General features: G+C 34.8%; 1 protein-coding gene across 1 annotated transcript; it reads left to right on the top strand.

Moving 5' to 3' along the window:
- Window positions 1-233: 233 nt before the first annotated feature.
- Window positions 234-11,261, top strand: LOC133324951 (uncharacterized protein CG43867-like; the record flags this gene model as incomplete). The annotated part of the gene is made up of 7 exons (XM_061533778.1): window positions 234-1,457; window positions 4,318-4,555; window positions 9,842-9,978; window positions 10,039-10,461; window positions 10,522-10,801; window positions 10,869-10,981; window positions 11,052-11,261. Coding segments are annotated over exons 1-7 (2,619 nt in total), but the record flags the coding sequence as incomplete, so codon positions are not given.
- Window positions 11,262-13,715: the final 2,454 nt, after the last annotated feature.

The raw sequence follows: 13,715 nt of genomic DNA, 5'->3' as shown, positions 1-13,715 counted from the left end.
TGGAAGGAAATGGTAAACGAGGAAACGGAAATGCCAAATACAAAGAACTTTTGCATGCCACGAAAGATAGTAGGTGGAGAGTTTGAATATTTTAAGAAATTACAAGTTCATGTCTGGGAATTTTTTTCCAACAAACTTTTGTATTTTAAAACTTCTTTCCTGTGTGTCTGTGTAGCTTTTTCCACTTTTTATAATAATTGTTTTTCTTTTTTTTAATTTTTTCCTTGCAGGTGCGGGCTATGGAACAAAGGTTGAGTGAATGGCCTAAACCACCAACCACAGCCAACACCACAACTAATTCAACCAATCAGCAACAACAAGGCCTTCAACAGCAACAAGCTCAACAACAGCAACAACAACCTCAAACTCCAGCCAATACATCACCAGTAACTGCCAGTCAACAACAACAATCCACAAGTCTTCCAGCCCATCCTGAAGCCGAAAAAGTCATAACCTCACTAGAAATCCAAGTAGAGGAGCAACGTCAATTACGACTGCAGGACGCCCGACAAATCGAAGCCAAGGCGGCCAAAATCAAAGAGTGGGTCAACAATAAACTCCGTGACCTCGAGGAACAAAATGAACTATTGCGTGAGCAAAATCAAAAGTGCAATCAACAATTGGAACTGCTGAAAAACTACATAGCCAATCAGTCGAATCGACACAGTGTCATTGGGCCCGTTCGCAACAGTTTGAGTCTGGATGTCCAGGAGTTTGCCGCCTCGAAGGAGAATCGTCGTCGCAGCGAAAGTCTAGATACCCAAGAGATTATAAATCGCCCCCTAACCGCCTCATATCCACATCACCAGCATCGTCGCAATCTCTCCATGGAGCCGACCGAGTTGGAACGTAATCTGGTGGCGGCCGTTGATGGTCTCACCCTCGCCCCCTTAGCTAGCATATCAAAACAATCCGCAGGTGGCGGTGCGAAAAATGGCCGTCCCGATAGTTCGGATACAGATACCGCGCATGATTATGCCGAAATCTATACACCATCATGTGAAAAAATGCCAGCATGGATGAAAAATAATCCCGCTCTAATGGCCAGTGGTGGCACCAGTACCACAACAACAACCAGTGAAATAGGTGGTGTGCCAAGACCACCAACACCACCGTTACATCGTTTCCCATCGTGGGAGGCGAAAATCTATCAGGTGGCCAATGATGGTTTGGCTGGTGCGAGTAGTTCGGAAAATGGTGGTGGTGGCGCCACAAGTAGTCATTCACAGTCAGCTCAGGCACCGCCGCCAGATATTCAAGAATCGACCAGCGGTGCTAATAGTCATTCGAATACCCTAAATAATGTTCATCATGGTCGTCATACTCCTGCTTCGTTAAATGATGGGGGTGGTGGTGTCATAACTCCCGGTACACCTCAAATGCCAACGAGACAACAACAAACAGCCAGTGGTGGTTTCTGTGATATATCGGTGCCAGTTTATGCAACAGTTAAAGGGGTAAGTTGGTTTTTTGAAGCGGATTTTAGTTTTCGATGGAAACTCCTGAATTAGAAATTTTAAAACGATATTTTGCTACTCTCCATCTTTTTTTTTAAACATTATAGGGGAAATTTTTAATATGTTATATTGGAACTTTGCTTCTGCAGAAAGCACCTGAAAATAGGCAACAACATTTTGAAGAAAACTCCTGAAAGTATACATTACAGTTTTTTTATTAATTGAAACGTCAGTAATTAGGCATTGATTTTAAATATTATATTGAAACTTTGCTTCTGCCTGAAAGTAGACAACACTATTTTGAAGTAAAGCCTGAAAGTATGCATTATTTTGAAAGTGATTGAAACGTCAATAATTAGTCTTCGATATTTTTGATACCCTCCATCTTTACGTTTAAATATTATATGGGAACTTTTCAATATATTATATTGGAACTTTGCTTCTGCAGAAAGCATCTGAAAGTAGGCAACAATATTTTGAAGAAAACTCCTGAAAGTATTCATTACAAAATTTATAGTGATTTATAGTGGCTTTGATTTTTTTAATATTATATTATATTATATTTTGAAGAAAACTCCTGAAAGTATGCATTACATTTTTTAAAGTTATAGAAACATCAATAATTAGGCTTTGATATTTTTGATGCTCTCCATTTTTTAAATAGGACCTGAAAGTAGGCAACAATATTTTAATTTCATTTTTTAAGGATTTGAAACGCCAAAAATTATTTGTTGGTATTTATATATCCTCAAATCCCCAAAATATTTTTGATCAGCGTCCATAGATGTTGCTAGATTTTGAACGATTTTCCGTATTTTTAAAGAAAAGGCCGGCAATTTGGAAAATTTTATTCTCTACGGATGTGGCTCCTCTTCACTGAAAATTTATTATATTTTAAAGGTTCAGTCGCATCTTCGAACCGTAGTGTTTTGTATTTCACACTTCAGAGTTTCAATGCCCAAAATACCGCCATTTTTTTAATTGGTACTTTTAAAAAGGGACTATTTCCGAGTTCCTTTGAATCTCTCTTTTATAGTTTAGATTCAGAAAAAGGAAATATACCAATTAAAGAGCCGGAACTAGTTTCGATCGTTCCTTTCTCGGAATAGTTCCAATGAAATAGTTCGTTCTCGAACTACTCAACTCAAGCCGCTATGTACAGGACATTATTGAAGAAGTTATTCTTAGAGGTAATAGCAGATTCTCTGAAATAAGTTCTTTTTATTTCCTTTATTTATGTACCCAGCCCTCTTTTGGAGAAAGTTGAAATTCATTGAACCATGTCTGTCCAAACAGACACTACAAATATTTCATGAAATGTCTATTTTTTAATTTTTCTAGCAAATCCTTGTTTGTAGAGTTCCCCTCTATAGAATCCCATCAAGAAGGACTTTTGCCTCATAGATGATCTCTATCTTTAGAAGACGATCTTTTAAAGATTTCGACTGTTTGAAAAACTTTTATTGCTTTTAAAAGACGTCCTGCAGGACTTCTGTATATAAAATATATTCTTGAAGGGTCTGATTGACACTTATAAAAATACGATACCTGCAAACATTTCTTGAAGGATCTGATTGACACATACGCTACCTGCAAACATATATATATATTAAATGTCTAAATGTCTATTTTGTTAATTTATCTACCAAAACCTTTTTGAAGACCTCTTCATTATATAATACCATTTAGAAGAATTTTTGTCTCTTATAAAACTTCTATCTATAGAAGATCCACCCTCAGCGACTTCGACGTTCTGAAACCCCTTTAATTATTTGTAAAAGTCGTTCTGCAAGACTTCTTTACAAAAAAATACCTCCTTAAAGTAACTGATTGACACTTCAATAAAACGACATCTGCAAATTATATTTTTTAATTCCTTGAACTACATCTGCCCAGAAAATATACTTTATGAATGATATGCCTGAAAGCACACTACAAATATTTGATGTCTATGGAATTTATAGCATTTATTTGAACCTTTCTTCCACAAAAATGTTAATTTTATTGTTTTATAAAATTTTCCTATGATCCCAGAAAATTGTCCCTTTCCATTTCCTCCCTTACATCCATTCTTAAAAAAACTTTTTTCTATTCTCTCTCTTCCCGTTTTTATGATGACCCTCTCCCTAGGCACTTCAAAATTTGTATACTTCATATAAATTATTCCATTGCTTCTTCCTTGTATTGTTGAAATTCCCATTCAAATGCCAAAACGTGATGAAGTTTCTGTGCTGAACTTCCCGCTGTGATAGGTGGTCATAAGTATACTTAAGGTTGTGTTAATAAACTTAACTATAAAAGGCAAGTGGCCATTTTTGCCGCTCCCATAAGTATGCAACATTTTTTCTTTCATTCTTATTTGAAATGTTAATATAAAGTTTAAAAGTCATTGTAAAGTTTTTTGTTTTTGCTTTGAAAGTTTATGATGATTGAGGGTGATGAAGGTTTTTATTATTGTGGCCATAAAGTGTAATGATTTAGAAACTTAAGGGTCATTTGCGTTAACCTAATACATTCGGTTGAGATGAAAGCTTAAATGTAGACTTTAAAAGGATAATTTTTATATTGATTTTCAACATATTTTTAACTAGGGATTTTTATTAGTCATCCTAAAGGTATGCTTGAAATTTGATTTTGAGAATTTTGAATTTCTTTATAGCATATCAGTTGGGGCGAAGAATAACTGCGTTGTACAGAAATGGAAGTTTATATGACGAAGTTGAATTGTATTTGAGTATTTTATTTTGAAAGTGGTTTAAGTCCATTTTCAATTCTTCTCTTTCATTATTTTCCATTATTTTCTATAATCCTCCTTTCGATTTCCATAAAAAATAAATCTGATTTCTTATTCACATTCCAGCGCGCCTCTCAAATACGTTCCATGCCATTTACCGGCGACTCATCGGATGATTCGAGCGATGGGGAAGATCATGCTGTTATGCTAACACACAATTCACATAATTCATCGAGTACCGACAATACGGAAACATCAACTTCCGGTAGTGCTTCCAGTCCATCGAAAAGTTGTAAAACTTCCTCATCGTTGAGTCCAGCTAAACGTAGTGGTTCTGAGAGTCCTAAAAATACAAAAGCACGAGGTATGTAGATACTACAAAACCCCCAACACTAATTGATATAAAATTCTTTCCTATTCCAAAAGAAGTGTATATTTTTTATTTACCAATTTATATAGTATTATTATTTGTATTTTATATTTATATACAACTTGCCTGCGTAGTTAATGATTTGTTGGTAGTACTCCCAAATGTTTTCCATAGTTATGACAAATATATGTACCCCGCCATATTTGGAAAATTCCGTTGTACATATATGTTGTCTTTGGATAATGGTAAAAAAACTGATAAAAGAAAAATTTGCGAAATGAACCGTAAAAATTCCAAAGGAAGTTTGTGTGCCAATCCCCCAGTTTCCCCCAAATGAAAAATTCCCAAATTTTTTAATTTCCCTTTCTTTGTTCTATAGTTTATGCTTGAGTTTTACTTTAGTAGTCTGTAAATATGCTTTGAGATTTTATTTTCATAAATAGTTTATTCTTTGTTAATCGATATGTTTTTATATACATTTTTATATTTTTTATTATAAAATAATGCCTTCAATTTGTGATTCTCCCATTCATTTGTAATTTTCAACATCATAATGGCTAATATAAAAATCTATTAATTCTGAATACATTATATACAAATTCGTATTCTGTTTGACATGTGGAATTCCTATGTACGATGTAAACATAGCTTCAGTTCGGCAAGCTAAATACATTAGGGGTGCATAGGTCGACTTTCAATTAATCGATTATTTTACTTAAAATACAAATTTACTCAAAAGGAAATAATTAATACAAAATTAAGTAGGTTCGTTCGTTTACTCAATAATTTGTACGAATTTGTACAAATTATTACAAAATGTTGTTCGTTTACCCAAAAGTCCAGTAAAAGAGAGTGAATTGAGAGAGCAGATTTGACAGTTGTGTTACTGAGTATTTGCAAATTCTTACAAGGAAAATTTACTCAGTAAGAATTTTCTTGTACCATCAGCTGATATTTAATCAGCTGTTTTGTTATGTTTTGTAAACAAACAAAAAATTGTTCTCAAGAAAATTGATTGTTTTGTGAATTTTATTTTGATTTTGTATCATTAAATACCAAAATGGATGAAGAAAACGCAAGTATTTAAAAATAAGGTAATACAAGAGTAATTGGCGAACGATTTTTTAGGTTCCAAATCCAAACAAAAAAGTGTGCATCCCTAACATGTCTGGAACACCATCGGTTATGTCCACCCCCATATCACACAACCCTTTTAAATGTTTGTGGGAAACAAACAACATCAATTTTCCGCTTGTTATCCATTTTTCTAATAAAAATGCTGTTTTTTAGTTTGCGCCAATTTGTTTGTTGTTTTAATCAGCTGTGTCGAAACAATCTTTTTACTGGATGTTGTTCGTTTACTTTTTGCAGTTTTCTCTCTTGAGAAGGAAAAATTCGTATTTACTCTCTGCAAATTCTTACTGAGTAAATATTACTGGGAAAGTAAACGAACGAACCTAGTAAGACAAAATTTGAATGGATGGATAAAACAATAATATTATTGTTCTTAGGGAATGCCGATGTTAGTTCAAAGACATAGAAACCGTAAAGACTCGACAAAATGCATTTTGACAAATTAGTTTATAAAATAATATCCAGGGGGAATCAGGTATAACAGAGGCATGTTAACAATAAAATCGCCAATACGCGATAATGTGTTTATAAATTGTAAATAAAATCGGAAATCTGCACTCAATATATATTTTTTTATTTAATAAGCTTTAGATATAGCATTAAAAACGTTTAATATTGTTCTCTCTGTTGTTATGATATCGTAACAACAGAGAAAAATCCATCTGTTGGAAATTGTTTACGTATCAATTGTCCTATCTTTATACTTTTATGTCTTTGGTTAGTTGCCAAATAGGGAGAAGTAAATCGGCAATTAATCTACTTTTTATATTGAAATGTCCATGATGCAATAATAAGGTGACGTATCACAACAAAAACCTTTGTTTTTGTCTCGACCTTCTGTCAAATTTTTTCATATAATATTTCGCATGGTTGGCAACATTGCACATCGAATGCAAGCAGAAATTACCCACTTTGACAGTTAATCGAGACATCAGCTGCGCTAAATGAACTACCTATTTATAGTGCCATGGAAGAGTCTAAAAGTCGAAGTCGACTTTTGATCTTTGAGAAAATCGCAAAGTCGACTTTTCAAGATCGACTTTCGATTTATTTACTAATACATGGCTTATTGTCCAAAAACCATATTCCGGATCTTTATTTCATCTGTTAACAACAATTCATATAAAAAATTAGTAGATTTTGCATTATGGATAAGTAAATCAACTTTCGACTAATTGATTAATCCACAAGTCTAAATCGAAGTCGACTTTTGATCTTCGAGGAAATCCCAAAGTCGACTTTTGAAGATCGACTTTCGATTTTCGTCATTAATACTCAGTTTATTTTCATAAAGCCAACATTTCCAAAAATTACACATTTTATAAAATTTTTATTCGATTTTGCATTAGTCGGTAAATTCACTACATAAGCCGAGCTTAATAAAGATTTCCAGATGCGTCGGTCTTGTGCGCAACTTTTCCAATCTGAAAGACCATCAGTTGGCTCGCTTTAATATGCTTTTTGAGCTGGGGCATCCTCATCCATTCTCACAATATGGCCTAGATTCCGTAGTCGCTGCAGCTCGATATGTCTGGCTATGTCGAAGTCTGTGTATAGATTGTACAACTCGTGGTTCATTCGAAGACGATATTCACGTGTCGTTGCAGATCGGCCAGAATATCTTGCGGAGAATTTTTTTGCTCACTCAGACTTAATATGATCTATCTATCCTTCTCCGAGTTTCGAAACTGATGTCATTAGATTTATTTATAGCGGTACAGAGGTATATAAATAAAATCTTTAACTATCTCAAAATTGTAGTTTTCAAGTTCGACAGTTTACTGGACGACTTGCGTGCTGATCCCATCAGCTTTGTCTTTTCGTCATTTTCTGTCAGTCTCATTTTTGCAGACTCCTTCTCAATTACTTCAGAGGTGGCTGTTACCGCTCGCAATGTTCGACCCATTATTTCGATATTATCGGCCTAGACGAGCTGATTGGTGCAATTTCTGTTCACCTTTGCAACACTAATGCCTTTTCCAGGATGTTAAAAAGTTCACACGACAAACTTTCATCTTGTCTAAATCTTGTTCGGTATTGAAGGACTCCGAGAGAGTACCTTTCCGACTTTAACTGTTGACATTGTGCCAGTTAAAGTTAGCCTGCATAGCGGTATTAATTTTGCAGGTATGTCGACCACAGACATTTAATATTTAAAATATTGAAAATCTGTCTTCGTATTTCTGACAAATTTCATTCAAAATTGATTCGATTGGAAAGGTAACGTTAAATAATGGCGCCCAATTAGAACGATCTCGAAGATGATATCCTGGGGTTTTAACCCTTTTCATTTCAAATTCCACTACGTATGTATTCCCGTACAAAAAGCTCGCTCAAAATATTCATATGTCTAAAGGGAAAAAATCGCAAATGTTCTACAGATTTCAGTAACCGACATCCAGGGGCAGTTGGTATACATTTGAATACATTTTAATGTAGAGAAAATCACCATATCACGATGGCGCCCAATTAAAATATAATTCATGGCATGCAGATTCTTCTTGAACATGACTTCTATCACAAAAGCGTAATGTCTTCGGAAAATTATGTGACTGCAGACAGATGTCAGTGTACAGCTTGACAATTTGGGGTCTCAGAACTAAATCTCTGAATAGCGTCTTCTTTTATTTCATAATTTTTTCTCTGTTCTTTTCCATGATACAATAATACATCACCTTATTATCAAAATCAAAAATTAGTTTTTGTCCCGACTATCTGTATAATGTTTTTTAGTAATATTTCACATGGTTGGCAACATTGCACATCGAATTCTAGTAGAACTACGCACTTTGACAGTTAATCGAATCGTCAGCTGCGCTAAATGGACTACCTATTTATTGTGTCATATTCTTTTCTTACACATGGTTGCATTTTAAAATATTAATTAGTAATCATCTTATTACAATAGCTTGTTTCCTTAATAGCTCAAAAGTTTTTAGTCGTAACATTGATATACAATTGTATACATGCTAGACCATTCTGTAGAATTTAACAAATTTTGCAGAAAATTTTACTTTATATTAGTCGATCCATCTCATTAGATTTCATAGTTCATTGCTATGTCGTTTATATCTGAATCCAGCTGTAACCTTAAAATGAATCCCATAATTAATAACTCCCTCTAGAGACAAAAATCTTCCACACTTATTTCAATATTTTTTCCCAGATGGAATGTTTGAATAATCTTTTACTTGTACTATAATCACAAAACCATATTAATTATTTGAAAAGTCTTTTTTATTTTTATTACATTACGTTTTTATAAAATGTTTATTTTGTTGTTGTGGAATTCCCGTTATTCCTTAATCCCTTAAAACCCCCAAACTTCTTTACATATTATAAATTAAAAAATACCTTTTAATACAAAAAATACTCAAAATACTAAAACAAACTTTTAAATTCTAACACCAAATACACGAAACTACATTTCCCGAACATAAACGCGGCATAACTGCATGACTATCGCTCGCTCTCAAACTCTTTCAAACTTCCTCTCTCTCTCTCTCTCTATTGCATTGGTTATCTTCACACCTTTTGCATTGGGTTTCATATCATGGAACTTTGCTCATGCGACTGGCATCAAATGTTCAATGCATGGTTTTTTCCCTCTCACTCTCTACTACTTTCTTCCTCCTAAATTCTTTCATGGAAACCTTCCCTACCCGGTTTCATAACATGAAACCCATTTTCTAAAATCATAACTATTTTCCACTGTATATATATACATAGTCAATCGTATTATTCATCATTACAAACATTCAGATGATCATCAACGACATGAGTCCCATCATCAACATCAACAACAAATTCGCAATCAAAGTCCCAGTCCCAAACTCCAACAGCGTAAAAAACAAACAACAACACTCCACCACAACACCATTACCCACAACCAACATCATCAAAGTCAAAATCATAATCAGAATCACCATCACAACACCATGCCCCTACCCTATACACATCTCAACAATCACAATATCCATAATTCCCACTTGAGTCCAAATAACACCAATGCAATCATGCGCAAATCACCATCACAAACCAATCCGGCACAATATCAGAGAAACTCGACGTCTGCCAACAATCATCATCTACGTATCCCTCATCAAATGCGTGGCACAGTAATTTCAGATATTTCCTTTGAATCAGGCCTATCCGACGATTATGCTTTGCCGCCCGATGCTGTCTCGGAGTCCACGTGTCCCATGGATGCTAGTATGCCATCGCTGTTGATGCGCCAGTCCTATGTAGATTCGCCCAGTAAGAAATTGGAGTCCTTGGAAAAGGTAAGTGCAACCGAAAATCCCCAATCAAGGAAATATTTTTGAAATTTCTCTCTTCCCTAGGCTGGTCATTTGGCCAAATTGGGTGGCAAGCTAAAGACCTGGCGTAAACGCTGGTTTGTTCTGAAAAATGGCACCCTGACCTATTGGAAGAGCCAACATGATATTAACCGCAAACCCCAAGGCCAGATAATGCTCGATGAGGCCTGTCGCATTAGCAAAGCCGAGGGTGCCTCCACCTTTGAAATTGATACGGGGAAAAAGGTCTATTATCTCACTGCCGATTCCAATGCCACAATGGATGATTGGATACGAGTTCTACAAAATGTCCAAAGAAGAAATGCCACCAAACTGCTGCTGAGTAGAGAAGATCAAAAACCCACACTGCAGGGTTGGGTAACCAAAGTGAAGAATGGCCATGCCAAGAAATGTTGGTGTGTGCTGTTGGGAAAGATGTTTTTATATTTTAAGGCGCCCAATGAAACGGTAGGTCGAAACATAACCACAACAAATGTATTTTATATTAAAATTTCTAAATTTTTATAGAATCCCCTGGGTCAAATAAACATGCGTGATGCTCGAGTCGAAGAAGTGGAACATGTTTCCGATTCAGATTCCGAGGAAAGAGAGGATCCCCAAAGTCAGGCCCATTTAACGGTGGCCATATATCCTGCCCATCAGGGTCCCACATATTTGATATTGCCCAACAAGGCGGAACGGGATAATTGGTTATACAATTTGACTGTGGTTTCGGGTGGTGGTCCCAGTGCTGGCACACAATATGAACAATTGGTGCAAAAACTCATGGAAACCGATGGAGATCCTAGTAAGTTACCAGGACACTAGCAAAATAAAAATTATTTATTAAATATTGACACACTTTTTCCCTGCAGACTGTGTTATTTGGCGCCATCCTATTTTGTTACACACCAAAGACACAATTACCGCTCCCATGTGTACACTGCATACCGAAAGTATGCATCAGGAAGCCATTAAACTATTTAAGGTATGTTAAACTATTTCCTACTCTTGGAAATTGATTGCTAATCTCTCTCTCGTCTACCTTTCCCTTACAGAGCATTCAATTGTTTATGTCCGTGGCCGTAAATCAACCCGGCATCGATTATCATGTTGTACTGGCCCAAAATGCCCTGCAACATTGCCTGGATATGCCCGAATTGCATTCGGAAATGTTTTGCATTCTCATCAAACAAACATCCCGGCACACGGGCCAAAAGCTTAGTGTTGGCGTCCAGGTAAACAAGAAACTGGGCAAGCAGACGCGCGTAAGTTTTTTAAGTTGCAAATTGCTTCTTGTTTACGATTATTTGTTTAGTTTTTTTGGTTTTCTTTTATAGTTTTAGATTTAGTTTGTGTTGATGTTATAGTTTTTTTAGTTTAGTTATGTTTTAGAGAAAACTGGCAAAAATGAAACCCAAATACACAACCACTCCACTGTCTTTAGTCCATCTAGAGAACACTAACCAAAACCAAAATACCCCAAACACATACCTATATTAACATCACAAATCTAGTGAAAGCGGATAAAACAAGCTATTACGAATTCACCGAATACATAAAGCACCAATAGAAGGAGGAAAAATCAACATTAAATTATATGGGGATAAAGAAAAGCTTTTTTCTTCATTCTTTATGTTTTAATAAAAATATCGATCATGATAAGGATATTTAGATATTGGAGAACCAGATCTCATGTTTTGCCTCAAAAAGTTATGCCATTATTTAAAAACGAGGTCTTTAATTTGCGGGAACAAAGCTCTCATATAGCAGTAGGGACATATAGGGCGATCGATTAATCGACTTTGTATATAGATATCTATTCTGCAAATTTCTGAAAATAGAAAATATTTCCCAAATTTAAAGGCTACAACAGAATAATACAGAATCAATACTGCTCAAAAATCCCAGACCACGATATATTGATAAGGTCACTCAGCAAGCGAACATCAGCTGTTTTTTTTTCTGAATTCTAATGTCAAAAACTTGGACTTTGTTTACGTTTTCATAATGGAAGTCGATTTACAATAATGGGTTTTGACAGCTGATATCCACCTGGTCTCCCTTGATTGCCTTATTAATAAGTCTTGTCCCGGGCAAAACAAGCTACTCTCTATGGCAATGCAGATTTAATAACTAGCACAGCTTTTGGTACAACTAACTTAACAACCCACATTTTTCAACTATCGTAAATTAAAAACCAATTCGCAGATAAAGACTTCGTAAATTCACAAGACTCAGTGGGCCTAAACATTATTTAATCACCCAATTAACATATGAAGTCGAGATCCTCTGCTAAATCAACATAATTTCAAATACAACACTGCCTTTGCACCATAAAATGTGCCAATTCTCCTATAAGTAAAAAAATGGTAATGCTTTAAATTCAAAATAGTTACCTAACAAAAAATGGCAGCATCAGAATTCTGTTCCAGTACTTATTAATAGTAAAGCTAGTTAAAGGGAATAATGTCAAAATCACTCTCAGAATACAAAATAATTCGAGAAGTTCGGAGCAGAAATCTTCAAAAGCTTCAAAATCAACATAACAGCCAAGCAGAAGTTAGCATTCCTCTTTACCATATTTACTCGCCCAAATTGCTTGAGTAAAAAGTTTTAGAAAGCCATTTTGTTTTTTCTCTTTAATTTGGTTGAACTTTTTACTAGTTTTGTTGGTTCAGGAATGCGTTTCTGAACCAAATTTAAGAGAACACAAAACAAAGTGGCGTTCTCTTTGTAAACTTTTTACTCGAAAAATTTATCCGAGTAAAAATGGTAAACAGGAATGCCAACTTCTGATTGGCTGTTATTTTGATTTTGAAGTATTACCATCTAATTTTGGCATATTTACTAGATTTGCGTTCCCGAACTTTCCAATTTGTTTTGTACTAAGAGAGCGATTTTTAAATGTTCCCTTAAAAAAGTACTGGAACAAATCATATATGTCTTTATACAATTTTCACCTAATGGAGAGCAATTCCTACTAGAATTATGAAAATATCGACAAAAACTGTCACAGTATATACGTGACATATCAACATAATATTCTTTTGGTACTGGGCTAAACAGCCTGGATTCAGTAACTCAATTAAGAAATCGAGTCGATTAGAAGGTACAGTCTAAATCATGGTATAATAATAAAAGGTAACAGCAAGTGTTGTTGTACAAAAAACGATACAACAACCACATGGCAATTTGTTGTTGTAAGTTCTACTAGTGTCAACTCATTTGACAGAAAAATGTAAACAAACAAACAAATTATCATCAAATTATTTTTATTTTGAAAATGGAATATTTTCGAATCCTCAAAATAAAAATTGAAAAACATGAATGAAAATCTATCAAATTTATATTTCTATCGCTTCCACATCTTTCCTTTAATTGAGCCAATGCCATATATATGTGTAACACATATGACAATGCTGGGAATATCGAGTAATTCCTTCAAGAAATCACCCAATTTTCCTATTGGGTGATTTTTAAAAACACAATTTGTCAAATTCATATTGACACTAGTATTACGTTGGAATCAAATCAGCTGGGATTTGCTGTTACCTTTTATAATTGTACCATGAGTCTAAATGCGCCTTAAATCCACTTGATTTGTTCCCGTACTGGAAGAATCTACCAATTTTTACTATGTTTTGTTTGTTTACAAATTATAACAAAACAGCTGATAAAATGTCAGCTGATACTGGAAAATCTTTATTGGGTAACACAAC

This window comes from Musca vetustissima, unplaced genomic scaffold (assembly GCF_032173495.1).
Source record: "Musca vetustissima isolate MV318-11 ecotype Yass unplaced genomic scaffold, APGP_CSIRO_Mvet_v1 utg44661, whole genome shotgun sequence".
Taxonomy (NCBI): domain Eukaryota; kingdom Metazoa; phylum Arthropoda; class Insecta; order Diptera; family Muscidae; genus Musca; species Musca vetustissima.
The sequence above is the reverse complement of the archived record's forward strand: the minus strand, read 5'-3'. Positions and strand labels throughout refer to the sequence as shown.